Raw genomic sequence first — 14,465 nt, forward strand, 5'->3', positions numbered from 1 at the left:
CCCCTCCTTCCTGTCACCTCATTCTCCCACCATGCATTCCAAGAGCTAGGAACCCACGCCCACCTATAGATTGGTTGACAGCCTTCATACACAGATTCTCCACCAAAGCCTTCCCTGGGGGTGGTTGACCTGGAACTCTGGGCTGGGAAGGGCAGAGGAGAGCACCTGTCAGTATTTTCTTGCCTCTTGCTCAGTGTTCTGAGAAAATGATACCACTAGGCATGGGACCAAGAACAGCAGGCTTCATGGGCACTATGTCAACACATGCTACAACAGAGATCACAGAGCAGCTCCAGAGGGCAAGGGGGTGCATCCCCTCCCCTGGAGCAGACAGGAAATGCTGGCATGTCAGGGGGCAGTGGGGAAGTCACAGTGATACAGCCCTGGTATCATGGCCCTAGAGGAGAGAGCACGTTCTCCCCAGCCATCTCCTCCCATCCTCTGGACACAAGATACTCACTAGGGTCTGATCCAGGTAAGCCATCTTCTCTTGTAGCTCCGGAGACTTGATGTTGGGGTAGGGCATGCCTACCATGACCACACACCTAGGGCGGAGGTAGCCCACACCATGTAAAGCAGTCAGGCCCCCAGCGCATCTTTAAGGCCAGGATAAAGGACCCAGGCCTCACCCACACGTCATCAACGTCATCAACAGCTACATCCAGCACTCTTTCAGCCCCCTCAAGTTGTGCTTGCTGGCTCTACCTCTCCCTCCCCCACCCTGTACCTGCACCTGGAGCAGGTTTTCTCAACTAAGAGACCGGGTGCAGGCTACGTGAACTGAGTCCTGACAAAATCATGCTCTGCCTAATTTCCACCTGGAATCAAAGGCCAAAGCACCTCCCCACACAGCTGAATGATCAAAGCAGTCAGTCAGGGATGCAGACTCAGATGGCATCAGCTTGCAGGCAGGAACCCAGCTGTTTGGAGTGAGGTGTGGTCAGTGTCAGAGCCCAGGAGATGAGAGGACCCACAACTTACCGGCCAAGGTCGTCAGAGAAGTTAATACCTTCACTCATCTTTCCTCCAACCACAGAGAGGAGCAGAGCACCTGTCACCGTGCCTCCCGCCTGGCCACAACACTGCAGGAAATACCAGCCCAAAACTTGGATGCCACCCAGAACATCTACAGCTGCCAGCTCCACATGTTCTCTGGACCCAAGGCCTCTGAGTTCCACTTCTCACCTTAATGCACCTGGAATACTCCATCAGCACCTGCTCCACCTGGTTTGCTCTCTTGGGTTCCTGAAATATCTGAAGGAAAACAGACATCTCCCAGGAAAGGGTTTCAGAATGTCTGAGTCCCTGTCTACTCTTGGCTTCATGTTTTTGAGACTGGGAACTGAAGACCCCCAGACAGTAAGGGGCTCTAGGGAAATCCTACAGAGGTGGTCAGGGGTTAGAAGTGGTGGAGGCAAGGCACTAGCAGAAGCCCATACGTGAGGCCTCACCTGGTTTGACATGCAGAAGTCCTAGCAGGAACTCTGGGTCCTATCCTCACAAGTGGGAGTTCCAGCTGAGCGCTCACTCACCTTTTTCCTGACAGCCAGGCGGGCCAGCAGACCACTCTTATCCCAGTGGGCATAAACCTGGCGCTGGTACTCGTAAGAGGGGAAGAAACAGACCACCCCTCCAGGGACCACAGTGCACAGGTTACAGAGAATGCGACCGGTCTCATCCATCTAAGGAAGGAAGACAGCCCTCCCTGTAGCCATATCCAAACAACATTTCCTAACTTTGGGACTCAAGACCACGTATAGAGATCCAAGGGTAGCTGTAGCCATGGGGGAAGGGGCATGTCCCATTCCCCCACCAAACCCCATGCCTACCTGGAATAGGAATCAGAGGAGAAGGTACCACCCTCCCCACCACACACATCACAATCCTAGTGTTCCAGAGCTAAAACCTGCCACTGGTATGCCACCGAAGCCTCCTTGCTCCAATTCCCAATGCACAGCGGGCCACTGGGGATTAAGCACCATCTACAACAAACTGGACACTGAAATCCCCAGGTGCCCCTCTAGCAGTGGGCCCTCAAGCCCAGAGCAGGGACCGATAAAACCAAATGGCCAGAGAACCAAAGGAAATGAGCAGCTTTCTCACCCGGTTCTCTCATCCCTCAAGGGATGCCTCGAGGTTCTAAAAAAAGCTATTTAAGAGTCTAAGGGGTGAGTGGAAGGGGAAGCTCAGGCCTCCCCTGATAAGAATCCAGATGGACACTAACCATCCTGTGCCAGCTCCACAGTGAAAGACCACAGGACTAATCTCCCCAACACCTGAACACTAAGCATTGGCCAGAGTGCCTGGCACCCCAGAAACTGCTCTCCTGCCCTGGTAAAGGCTGTGGTAAAGTGAGTAGGCTGGTACTAACCATCTGTGGTAGCTCTCGTTTCTGGTACGTGAACTCCAGCTGCTGGCCGGAGGGCCCACTGCAGATGATGAGCGGTAAAATATTGTCCGGAGGGATCACGTGACCTGCAGAGACCCAGTGAGGGGCTGAAAATGAGGTGCTGACTATTCTGTAAGGCAGGGTCCAGGAAGAGCATTTGCCAACCCTGTCTTCCACAATAGGAAAGGGAATTCCAACACTCAGCCTGCCTACCCTGCTTCCACAGCACAAAGGGGGAGGGGGCACGGAGATTAAGTGAGCTCACGTGAGAGCTGGCAAGTGCTGGAGCCTCATGGCCTCCTCAACCCCTTGGGCCTGATAAGAGCACAGAGTCAAACTGTGACAACAGGGGCTGGAGTATGACACATGGCCTACCCTGAACATGGATTCTCACCACAGGAAAACTCCACCACTCGCTCAGCTTCCACCCCGGCACAGGCCAGCAGCTGCTCCCGGAAGTCAGACACCTGGATACAACAGCATGGCTCTGTGTTAGCCCAGGGGCCAGGGACAGCAGGCCTGAGCAAGCAGGGCGCCTTGGCAAGGAGAGGGGGGACGGAGGGAGAAGACAAAACTCTGGACTGGGAGGCAGTAAGTCCATAGGAATAGAAAACAAATAGGCAAAAAGAGAAAAAAATTAATACTGGGTGTTGACAGTCTCAGTGAGATTGTGGGAAAAGCAAAGGAAATCTGGTAAATGAGGCAGAGAGGTTCTCACCCCCGTCGCCATGCAACAAAATCACCCATGAGAATTCCAAACAAAACCCACAAAAAATAAAAATATAAAAAATAAACAAAACCCACATGCCCAGGCCCCAGCCTAGACCATTAAGGAAAAAAGGGGGGTGGGGTGGGCAGGGAGACCCATGCGCTGTTTTAAAGCACTCCAGGGTTTTCACCTATTAAATTGACAAAAATCTATACAAATGTGACCACTCTGTGGAAAAACAGGCACTCAAACACTGCTGGGGGGCAGAGGGGACAGACCAGTCACCTCCAGCAGGAGGGGAATCTGACCATATTTAAGAAATTCAACAGATTTTTATTTTCTAACCTGGCAGTCTCCCTACACAGGAGGGCCTCCAGACCCAACACAGACACAGGGACGTTTCCTGCGCAGTGACCTGTGAGTGCCCCACTGCCCTTCAGGAGGGGCCGGGTGAATGCGCTATGCTGAGGGCTCCGTGGCCAGCAGGAGGGACACATACCACCTCGGTCGCTGAGAAGCCTGAGGGCCACAACACACTGGTGACTAAACGCTGGCTACACTGCCTTTGACATAGGAGCAAGGAAAGGAAGAAAGTAAGTAGAAGTATTTGCTTAATTCTTTTTTTAAAAAAAAAGATTTTATTTATTCATAGAGACACAGAGAGAGAGGCAGAGACACAGGCAGAGGGAGAAGCAGGCTCCATGCAGAGAGCCCGACGTGGGATCCAGGATCACGTCCTGGGCTGCAGGCGGCGCCAAACTGCTGCGCCACCGGGGCTGCCCTATTTGCTTAGTTCTGCAGAAAGATACAGCAGAACCGTGGAAGGAGAGACCAGTAATAATAAAAATGATTGCCTTTGGGTACAGGGAGCAGCTTGAAGCTGGACAGAAGTGGGACCTTCTGAATGCATCTTTTTTTTTTTTAAAGACTTTATTTTATTCATGAGAGACACACAGAGAGAGGCAAAGACAGGCAGAGGGAGAAGCAGGCTCCCTGCAGCGAACCTGATGAGAGACTGGATCCCCAGACCTGGGATCATGATCTGAGCTGAAGGCAGACGCTCAACTGCCATCTAGTCGCTCCAAGACTTTATTTACTTGAGAGAGAGTATGCACGCACAAGCAGGGGGAGCAGCAGGCAGAGGGAGAGGGAGAGGGAGAAGCAGGCTCCCCACTGAGAGGGGAGACCCACATGGGGCTCAAAACCACTGAGCTGAAGGCAGACACTTAACCAACTGAGCCACCCAGGCACCCAGACTATAAAGGATTTTAATACATGAACAAAAATCTAAGTCTAGACAAGAAAAAGCAAAGTGGAAAACTAATAAAGCGACAGGGATGACTAACAGCTGGGGTGAGGAGCCCCTGAGTGTGGGAGCACCAAGGAGCCTTCTACCAGCTAAGTCCACTGTGCAGAGGCATGCTTCTATGTGCCATTGTGTTGCTTAAAACGGACAAAAACTGGGTATCTAACAAAAGAAGAGTGGTTGTACAACGTACAATATATTCACATGATAGAGTTAAGTACAGCCAGAGCACGGTGGGATAAACGCATACTCCTGACAAGGAAGAATGTTTATGACATTTTGTTGCTGCATGAAAAAAACAAATCATAGCACCAGCATGTAGAGACAGAGATCTTTGTTTTTAAAATATGTATGTATATATTTTTTTTAATTTTTATTTATTTATGATAGTCACAGAGACAGAGAGAGAGAGAGAGGCAGAGACACAGGCAGAGGGAGAAGCAGGCTCCATGCACCGGGAGCCCGACGTGGGACTCGATCCCGGGTCTCCAGGATCGCGCCCTGGGCCAAAGGCAGGCGCCAAACCGCTGCGCCACCCAGGGATCCCCTGTATGTATATTTTTAAGAATACATACAAAAACTAGTTAAATGATACATACTAAAATGAAAAAATCTGCTGGTGGAATTATCTATTTTTTTCCCACTTTTGCTTGTCCCCTGCTGCCTACAATGAAAACATAGTGAGTGTGTGTATATATGAATTTATAAGAGATTGTAACTAGGGTGGGTATAAGAAAGGAATGGCACCAAGGCACCCAACGGGGTCCTCAAATTCCAGAACAGCTGCCTTTGGGAGAAGTGTGATACTGTGTCTACAGAAGCATCAGCAGCAGTGCCCCTGGGGCTGAGGGCTCAGGCAGCAGACAGCACAGCAATGCCCTCTGGTGGATGCTGCTTGGCCTGCTCAGGCTGACCCCTCTGGCATGGGGACCCACTGGACAGAAGAGGCCTGACAGTGCATCCTTCCCTTGTCCCAGTCCCATCCCAACATCCAGGGCACAAGAGGCAGGGTCTGTTTCCCTTACCGGTTGCATGGTACCCCCTGCAATGACCACAGCCCGGCATTCCTTCACCACCTGGGCAAAGTGCACGGCTGGATTCAGGAGCAAGAATTTGAGGCTACTCTGACTAAGGCTTCCTGGAAAAAAAAAAAAAAAAAAAGATAGCTCTGGGGGGCAGGGGGTGGGTGGCAGGCCCAACAAAGACTTGCTTGAGTGTGAGGTAAAGGGGAGGTCAGTTGTGTCTACATAGGAGCCACAGGAGATACCATTTTCCTTTTTGATTAGATCCCATTTAATCTCCAGGACAACCCCGAGGTAGTCATCTCCCTTGGCACATTCATCTTCAGGGAGATAAACACAGCTTGGAGATGATAGAATCAAGACTCAAACCAAGACCCATCTCACCGTCAATCACTAGGCTGCACAACTTCTCTCCTAGTCTGGCTCAACACATCCCGTCCTCCCAGCGCCTCACACCCTTCCTCACCACACTTCCACCACCCTGCCCAGGCCACAGGACACCAGTCATCACCACCCTGCTTCCTGATCCTAACCCAGGGAGGTGCCAGGGTGAAATCTTTTCCTGCTCTGGCTTCCTGGGCTCCATGTGGGCTCCTCCCTGGGATTACCTTGGCGGCTCAGGATAACCCTGCCATCCTGGTTGGCAGTGGTGAGGGCTGCAAGGAAGGATTCAATGTGCATCAGTGGGGAAGCCGGCCGTGGCACTCTGGCCTCACCGTCCTCCACAGGGGTCATGGGAGCTGCACAGAGCAGAAGGAAGAGGGTCTGGGACAATGGATGAGGTGAGAGGGAACCCCTGAGGCTGGGCTAAAGCCATTTTCCCAGGGAGAGGAGTCCAGGCCTGAGAGATGGATGTTCTTGCCCTGTCCCCCCGCAGCCTTGCAGCCCAGTCTCCCCACTCCAGACTCACTCTTGGTGACTGTGGGCTGCAGACTCTGCAGAAAGTGCTGGAACCCAGCCAGGCTGGGCTGCTCCCTGGAGGGCGTGAGGACTATGCCGTACCTCTCAGTGAAGCCAAAGAGCTAGAAAGGGGTAAGAGAGCACAGAGAGGGATGAGGGTACAGCACTGGGAGCCCTGACTGCAGGGAAGTTATGCCATAGCCCAGACAGCCCGCTACTTGCCTCCCCACCCACAGGGCCTCTTGGTGGCCCACCCCACCCAGCAAACAGCACCCTGGGAAGGAGGGAGCAGAGGAGAGCAAGGCATTGTGAGGGAAGCCTGGGGGTGCTGCAGACCCTGGCCAGACCCAGGAAGGGGAGGGCGCACCTTTCTGCTTATCATGCTCTTCTCACAGTAGTGGCGCACCTGCAAAAGTGAACCCACTGAAGGCGCATGCAACAATTGGAGGGAAAAAGTAAACTGCCACCTTCCCAAACCCCTGCGAGCATGACTCACTGCCACCTCCTGGGGGGTCCACAGCCTCCCTGTGGCCAAGCCCGTCACCCTCGTCTCTGTAGTCACTCCTCTCCTGCCACCCCCACACACAACACAATGCTTTCCCACAAGAGCCAGCCTCATGCACGCTGTCCCCTCACAAACGTGTCTGCACGGCTCTGACCCTCTCTAAAGGTACTTGGTGACAGTTACATCCCCTCTATTCTCCTTCAATGTGCCAGCACCTAAACTGAACCTTGAAAGATTCAGAGTTTAAAAAAATATGTATGAGCAAAGGCACAAAGGAGGTAAAGCTTGGGGCATGTTCGGGGATGTCTGATGCGCACAGTATGTGTAGCTTGGAAAAGGAAGACAAGGAGTTGAAGCCTTTGAAGATTTCTAAAAAGAGCACTATCTTTCAATAAAGCTCCACTAGACTGTAGTGTAGGAAAGACACCAGAAGGGAGAGAGAGTGAAATCGGAGCCGAAAGAAGGCAAGACAAAAAGGGCCTGCCTTGACATAGCCGTGGGAATGGAAAGACTGCGAGAAAGTTTAAGAGCTATTTCCAGCTTTGGGGCCAGGGTACTGTTTGGACGTGGGACCCAGAGGGAGAAGAGGAGAATCAGAAAGGCCTCAGACTGTCAGCCTGTTGGACGGGGCCATGGCAGTGACTGTGACCAAAACGGGTATGCTGCAGGTAAGCTGGTTTGAAGACAAATGGGAAGGCAGGAGGGAAAGCAAGCAAGGTCTTGAGTCCAGGCAGGGGAATTCACACACCAGCTCACACATCAAGCACCATCTGCTCACTTGTGTGCAGCCTGTGCCCATCCCTCCTGGGGTAATCTCTCCCCACCTCAGGTTCCTCTGCTCTCAAATGGTGATGGTACATCATACCCTGGAGTCACAGCACCCAGTGCATGGCCTTGAACACGCAGGAAGTGCTCTGTATTTTCAGTAATTTGGAATCTCTCAGTTGTTGAGTCAAGCAATGGTGGCTGTACCCTGCACAGCAGGCCAGAGCAAGCTACCACCAGAGGCTGAACTCAAGCCCAAGGGTGGAGGTGGGGCCACCTCAGCCCCAGAGCAGGATCACATTCCCAAAGTTAACCTCCTGCTCTGACTAGAAGTACAGGGCAGAGACTGCACCAGAAGAAAGATGGAACACAGTAAAGGACTGGCAATTTCTATTTGTGGTTATTTGGGATAACGAAAGGCCCTTTTCTCAGCATTCCCTAGGACCCTTCAACCCCGAGTGGAAGATTCTTTTTATTGCTGATGCAATGCTTTAAGGGATAAGTAATTACAAAAATCTATACTGTAGATCCCCAGGCTTCTAGACTGCTTGAGGACAGAAGACATTTACTTTTTATTCCTTCCAATCTTCAGTGTTTTGCTCATAAGTGATAAGAAAGATAAGGAAATTGGATATACAAACGCAAAAAGGTGAAAACCTCTACCTTGAACAGGTTGATGTTGTCGATCTGGGTCTGAAAGAGGAAGTCATTGATGGTCTTCAGCTCTGTCCCTAGGTAAATAAAGAAGGGCCTTGAAATCCTTGCTCTGAAGTCCCAGAGGTGAGCTCAGACTAGCTCTGCGCCTCTGAAGGCAATCCTCTTACCTGTCTGAGAAAGACTCTGTGTGTTGGGATTCTGCTTAACGTTCCCTAAAACAGAGAATTCAAGCAGGTGGGATGGTGATTCTCGGACCCCCATCTTCTCACACTGAATACTGTACTCCTCAAATAAGAGCATTTATATCTGAACAGGCTTTTAGCCATTCATAAGCACCAAAACAAAAACAAAAAAACAAAAACAAAACAAAAACAAACAAAAACAAAAACAAAACCCACTGGGAGAAAAAGCTCCAGCGAGCCTCAAAATCTGACCCATGTTTGCACATGGAGCCCAAAGCCTTGTGATTTCATTTTTTTCATGCCACATCCAAGGAGGCCGGGACCAAGCACCACTTTATACAGATTCAAGGAAATGTTCAGACGGCATGGCAGCCCATGGCAAGGCAGAGATGGAAGGGAAGAACACCAACATCTGACAAAATCCCTCCAGGAAAATGCTCCCCTGGCTTCCTGGAACTTCAGCTCGTATGGAAGCCTTCAGCTGTATAGCCACACAGTAAAGGAAATGGGAGGTTCACAAGGCAGAGGCAGGTCACATCCCTGCTCTGGGCTTTAGTTTACTCATTTGTTAGGAAGGTGAGCATGCCTGCACTGCTCTCCTCACACGAGCACTCCACAGTGACTCCACAGTCCTATCATGCTATGCTGCTCTTACTACCTGGAGGGTAGGGTCTGGCAAAATAAAAAGAACTCCGACGGGGGGAAATAAACTAGTAATCTAAAAAAGGAGCTGAGATCAGACAATTCAGCTAAGCTATAAAAAATAAAAAATCTTCTACATCAATGGCCAAGACAGTTCCTGAGTATATAGAAGAGCCAAGTGTCCTGACTAGCATCCAGGGTGCAGACTACAGCAAGCTTAGCAGGCCAGGGTTTCGCGTGGGCAGAGTGCTCCTTACCACCCAACACAGTCACAAACTTCTCCAACAGATACAGGATCTGTTTGATGTACATCAAGTTCTTGGCCTTCAGACGCTTCCTGAGGAGACATCAATGGACATCAAGTGGTAGTACCGCATGAGCAACTTCCCTTCCAAGTGCCTCAGGCTGAGGCCTTTGTGTCTTTCAAAGTAGGCCACTAGCGACAGATATGCCCCCAGAGAAGAAAGTTCGCTGTGACTCAAGGCCTTCACAGCCAGCTGCTACATCCTGAGTATCCTCGGCCTACGTGGGGTACACACCACCATGAATACTAGGTGAACAGCACACTGGCCTACTTGGTGCTGGGCCCAGGCCAGAGATGGAGACCTGAGTGCTTTCTCCCAGAGACTGAGCAGGACTTTCCCTTCCCCCTCAAGAGGCAGTGTCTTACCCATATCGTTCCATATACTGGAGCAACTGGGAATGGGCCTGGCAGAGCTGGAGAGAACAAAGAATGGGTGTGAAGGTAGCCCAGGTTCTGAGCAAGCAGCCAGTGGTATCTTAGGTTATACCTAGAAAATGTCAGCCAGGCCACATGGCAGCCAAGGCAAAGAGAGTAGTAGGCCTGGGTACAACAAAAGGTAGATTTATAAGGCCTGAAGCTGCTGGGAGCTGAGAGGGGAAGATAAGGAGGGTCTGCTACACCATCCACTTTGGGTCAGGGAAAAGAGCAAGAGGTTGAATCTCTCTGGTAATGAATCTCCCTGCTAGTTTTTACCAGGTTGGGCAAAGACGTGTTTTCCACTAAGCAGATTGATGGTTCAAGGTAGCCATTACATCCTGGCTTAAGTTCAACCCAGGCACTGGTCAGTAGAAGTGGGGGGGGGGGGGCAGGGAGGGACACCTGGGGGGCTCAGTTGGTTAAGCATCTGCCTCTGGCTCAGGTCACGATTTCAGGGTCCTGGGAGTGAGCCCCACATCAGACACCCCACTTAGTGGGGAGTCTGCTTCTCCCTCTGCCCCTGCTCATGGTCTCTCTCTCAAATAAATAAAATCTTTAAAAGAAAAAAAAAGTGGTGGGATAGCACATGAACTTCAAGGTCAGAAACCAGGGATCAAGTCCCAGTTCCACACTCATGAGCTGTGTGACCTTCAGCACACTGCTTAAACCCCCACTGAATCTCAGAGTTTTGTGTTACCTGGGAACACCAGCCCACATGGAGGCAGTATGAAAATTCATGATACTGCATGTGGTGCGGGGCACAGAATAGGTAGTAAGTAGTGGCTCTTAGAAACCCAGAGCACCCCTAAAAGCAATGGTCAAGACATCAACTATGTGAGGACCCCTGCTTCCCTCACTCCATCATCCTGGGTTATAGAGAACTAGGTGGTAGCATCCTGGGCCGGAGGGACTCGGGATGACATATGCCAGTGAGGAGCAAGGAAATGAGCCATCTTGCCTGAGCTGGGTCCCCAGAGTTCTAAGATCTGCTGGGAAGCCAGTTAGCCTCCGACGAGGCCACTGCCTCGACTCAGTGCATCCTCTCCCAAGCCGTCGCCAGACGAATTCCAGGGCTGGGCACTCAGAAAAACGTTCCCCATCCCGGTGCCCCACAGCAGGCCCCGGCCCAGGAAGGGGGAGGCCGACCCACCTGGGAACCGCTGACCTCCACACTATGGATGCCCGTGATGGTGTCAATCAGGTTGTGCGCTTCATCGATGACCACCACCTGGCCCTGCAGCCGGATCCCTGCGGCCTGGCGGGTGGCCGCATGCAGCAACATCTGGTAGGGCAACACCACGAGCTGGGGGGGGAGGGGCACACCTGAGTGGCAGTAGACTCCCTGCTCTAGCAGCTGGGTTCTGCCTCCTCTAAGCACTTGGTGGGAATAGCTTTCCCACCCAGAATATGTGCAGGGACGTTCAAGAGGGAAAGCTAGGGCAGGGTACTATGCTTTTAGCAACACACCCTTGCCTCAAGTTTCACGTGGAACATTAAGTACAAAAGCGACAAAACTGGAACCAATCTGATTCTGACTGAACCAAGAGCGGGGGTGGGAAGAGGGAAGCAGAGAGGAGTGCTCGGCCTGATGCATACCCCTGAGGTAGCCTCTGAGGCGCCCAAGGCTCCCCTGGTGTACTATAGGGTCACCCTGCATTCTGGTCCTGGAGCTGCTACTTCCCAGCTGTGTGACTCTGGGAAACTCACTTAGTTAACCTTTTCTGAGCCTTGGTTTCTTCATCTACAAAATGGACTTGCTAAACTCTATCTCAAATGAGGGCTAAGGGCTGGAGGTTAGGGCAACAAAAATAAAAGCATTCTGTAAATTTCTAAGTGCTACTTGTGAGGACAGTTTCCCAGTTAAAAGAATACTGATAAAGTGAAAATCCAGAAAACTGGGAAACTAAGGCCCAGCTTTAATCCTGGCTCCATTACTCACCTGATGTGAGAAAACAGATAAATCACTTAGCCCTTCTGGGCCTGTGTCCTCATGCATACGTATGGATAATACCTGCCTTTGCTTTTTCATTGGGATACTACAAAGCAAAAACAAGGCTTGACAAGTGTCTCAAAAAGTCAAGATCATGAAAATCTTCAGGACATCTTACTATATGTGCTCACAGGTATCTATGGCACTAACCCTGTGACCCCAGGAAGGACATGTGACAACGATGGGGGCTGTGAAGTTTCTAGAATTTCCCTCTGAGCACTCATGCAACATAGTTCAGGGTAGTATACTAACAATCATTTAACTGCCGTGTAAAGTCATCACTAACATTGTTCCCTAAATCTCTGAAAACCTACCTAATCTTTTCCTGCTTGTATGGAATTCTTCACAAATGAAGCCCAATTTCCAAAAGTCGCTCGAATTACGCAGTAGCAAGAAGATCATAAAACTGTACCAAATAACAGTATTTTTGATCTGTCAAACTGACAGTTTTTCTGTGTGTAAAGATGAGACTCAACATGGCAAGTCTAAAGAAGACCATCTCCTCCCACACTGGTAACTAGGCGCCTAGGTCAGGATGTTCATCCAAAAGGCCATGTGGAAACGTATTTCTGTTCCATGCCGCCCTGACTGCATCCTCTCAGCTCTGCCCCCAATTCTGATTTCACTAGAACTGTACACTTCCTGGCTCTTCTCATGCCCCCAGTAAGGCCAAATGTTCTTACAACCCAGAGCCAGAAGGGACTTGGTGCCACCTCCGTCCCTACACACCAGGACAGAGGGGGTGACAGGTCACCAGGGTGCAGTGTGGTCAGTCCAACCACAGCCAGGGAAATCCTCCTGAATTAAGAGGAATGAGGAAATCCCTCATGGCTGAGGCCACAGTAGGAGTCAAGAGTTACTGCCCAACACCCCCAGGCTCTTTACCTGAGCTGCTGGAATGGCAAACCGGCTCCCATAATAGGGACAGGCTCGAGCCTCCTTCCCCAGGGCCAACAACTGCTCAATGTCCTTCACCCCCACCAGGACCTGGTCTCGGAGGAGCTGCAGCTGCTCATAGTTGTAGAAGGGGCAGGCGGCCTGGTGCTCCTGTCTTCTCCTCTTGGGCTTCTCTTCCTCAGCTCTGTTCTCTGAGGGGACAAAGGCAGAAGGAATGACAACTTCCACGGGGGTCTATGATGTCAAGACCCAATTCCATAGGGCAGGGTCTAATAAAACCTTCCAAGTACTGCTTAGGATGGTCTCAGCACATCATTCTGGCATTTAACTTTGTGTTCTCTAGAAAAAGTCAATAAAATCATTTTAGAGCCAGGGTTCTGGACTAGCCACTATCCCAAAAAGCAAAACACCTTTTTCCAAGGAGACGATTTTTAGGAAGGACCCAGCTGTCTGCTCTGCCATCACAGCCACTGAGAAAACTGTCTCTCTACCACGTCACTGGCCTGCTTCCAGCACACCGCCCCCTTCCCATCCCTTCTCAGTACTGCCCCAAGGCTAAATGAGAGTCCCAGAGGCTCTTTCCACAGCTCCAGATACTGTGGCTACCGTGTTTGCTTCTCTGCATCTCCATGCAGCGGTCATTGATAAGCTGCACAGAACCCAGGGTTTTCACATCTTCATTTACACAAAGACTCTAGAAGACAGGAGAAAGAAAGAGGCACAGCAATGACTACATGATATACAACAACCCACCAGGGCCTGCCCAGCCCTGCAGAGATCCAGAAGAGGCCAATCCTCCCCCTGTGCAGCCTGCCCTGGACCCACCACCTTACCATGCCTAGAAACGCCCAGGAAAGGAAGCAGGACAGCCCCCTGGCCTAAGACCCAATGCCTCTGTGTACCTGCCGAGAGCCGAGGGAGACAAGCCTGGTGTCCTTGCCAAAGGGGCTCCTCTGCACCTCATGCACAAACTGAGCCAGCTGGGAGTGCGTCCGACTGCAATAGTAAATCTGCTCCAAGGAAAGGCAGGGGATTTCAAGGAGGAGACTACAACACTTCCAAATATTCTCTGTACATCAAGGAATGCATGGCCTCGTAGGATGAGGGAGTGGGGAGAGCAACCATAAATACACAAACCTAGAGCAACAGGACTATGTCCCATAGCAGATCTCCACTAACACTGGGCCCAGGTAGTCCCCCTCTCCCCATCTAGGCTCCAGAAGTGTATGGGAACACCCACAACATGGAGGTCCCCTCCCCTCAGTCCTGCTTTGGCCCCTAACCCAGCCCCTTTCAGGGCCTGGTCATCTGAGGACAGGCTGTCTCCCTGAGCTGTGGTTTCCAAGAGGGAAAGATTAGATTCTGGGGAGTGTGTGGGGGGTGGGATGCCCATATACACCTCCCAAAGGGTTTGGGGAACTGGCACTGAACAGGGTGAGGGGTGCTGAGCTGTGCTCTATGCTCCTCTGAGACTGAGAAGAGCGAGAAAAGAGGAAGAGAAGTAGGGGGGAAATATCTACCCTAAAGAGAGACAACAGAAGTCTTACACAAATGAAAACCACACGTTTTTAAACATGACAGGTGTCAGAACTCTATGTACCTCATAGCACTCCATGCCAACAAAACACAAATAAGGGAGCCATAGGGCAGGGTGCTCTTGCTCCAGCCAGCCCTCACCCCCTGCCGCCCCACAGACACACCACTGGTCCAGGGGCCTGCCAAGTGAGCACCTCAACAGCAAGGTCTGGGTCCGGTGAACCCCAGGGTCAGGAAGCTAGAG

At 51.3% G+C, this 14,465-nt stretch overlaps 1 protein-coding gene across 4 annotated transcripts in view; it reads right to left on the reverse strand.

Moving 5' to 3' along the window:
• The window catches only part of DDX11 (DEAD/H-box helicase 11), a 33,187-nt gene that overhangs the window by 1,389 nt on the left and 17,333 nt on the right, over positions 1 to 14,465 (reverse strand). For 2 of the 4 annotated variants that reach the window (XM_055315418.1, XM_055315417.1), the window contains exons 8-26: positions 13,588 to 13,695; positions 13,292 to 13,379; positions 12,674 to 12,876; positions 10,949 to 11,101; positions 9,748 to 9,794; positions 9,335 to 9,414; positions 8,421 to 8,465; positions 8,260 to 8,327; positions 6,694 to 6,732; positions 6,337 to 6,448; positions 6,035 to 6,166; positions 5,430 to 5,542; positions 2,784 to 2,856; positions 2,372 to 2,475; positions 1,533 to 1,682; positions 1,186 to 1,254; positions 982 to 1,082; positions 461 to 545; positions 64 to 142 (exon numbers count right to left, since the gene is read on the reverse strand). In XM_055315418.1, the coding sequence (XP_055171393.1) occupies positions 64 to 142; positions 461 to 545; positions 982 to 1,082; positions 1,186 to 1,254; positions 1,533 to 1,682; positions 2,372 to 2,475; positions 2,784 to 2,856; positions 5,430 to 5,542; positions 6,035 to 6,166; positions 6,337 to 6,448; positions 6,694 to 6,732; positions 8,260 to 8,327; positions 8,421 to 8,465; positions 9,335 to 9,414; positions 9,748 to 9,794; positions 10,949 to 11,101; positions 12,674 to 12,876; positions 13,292 to 13,379; positions 13,588 to 13,695 (1,849 nt within the window). The remainder of the gene's footprint in view (positions 1 to 63; positions 143 to 460; positions 546 to 981; positions 1,083 to 1,185; positions 1,255 to 1,532; positions 1,683 to 2,371; positions 2,476 to 2,783; positions 2,857 to 5,429; positions 5,543 to 6,034; positions 6,167 to 6,336; positions 6,449 to 6,693; positions 6,733 to 8,259; positions 8,328 to 8,420; positions 8,466 to 9,334; positions 9,415 to 9,747; positions 9,795 to 10,948; positions 11,102 to 12,673; positions 12,877 to 13,291; positions 13,380 to 13,587; positions 13,696 to 14,465) is intronic. The other 2 variants (XM_055315419.1, XM_055315421.1) reach the window with 2 other exon arrangements.

The sequence above is a fragment of the Nyctereutes procyonoides genome, unplaced genomic scaffold (genome assembly GCF_905146905.1).
Source record: "Nyctereutes procyonoides isolate TBG_1078 unplaced genomic scaffold, NYPRO_anot_genome, whole genome shotgun sequence".
Classification (NCBI taxonomy): domain Eukaryota; kingdom Metazoa; phylum Chordata; class Mammalia; order Carnivora; family Canidae; genus Nyctereutes; species Nyctereutes procyonoides.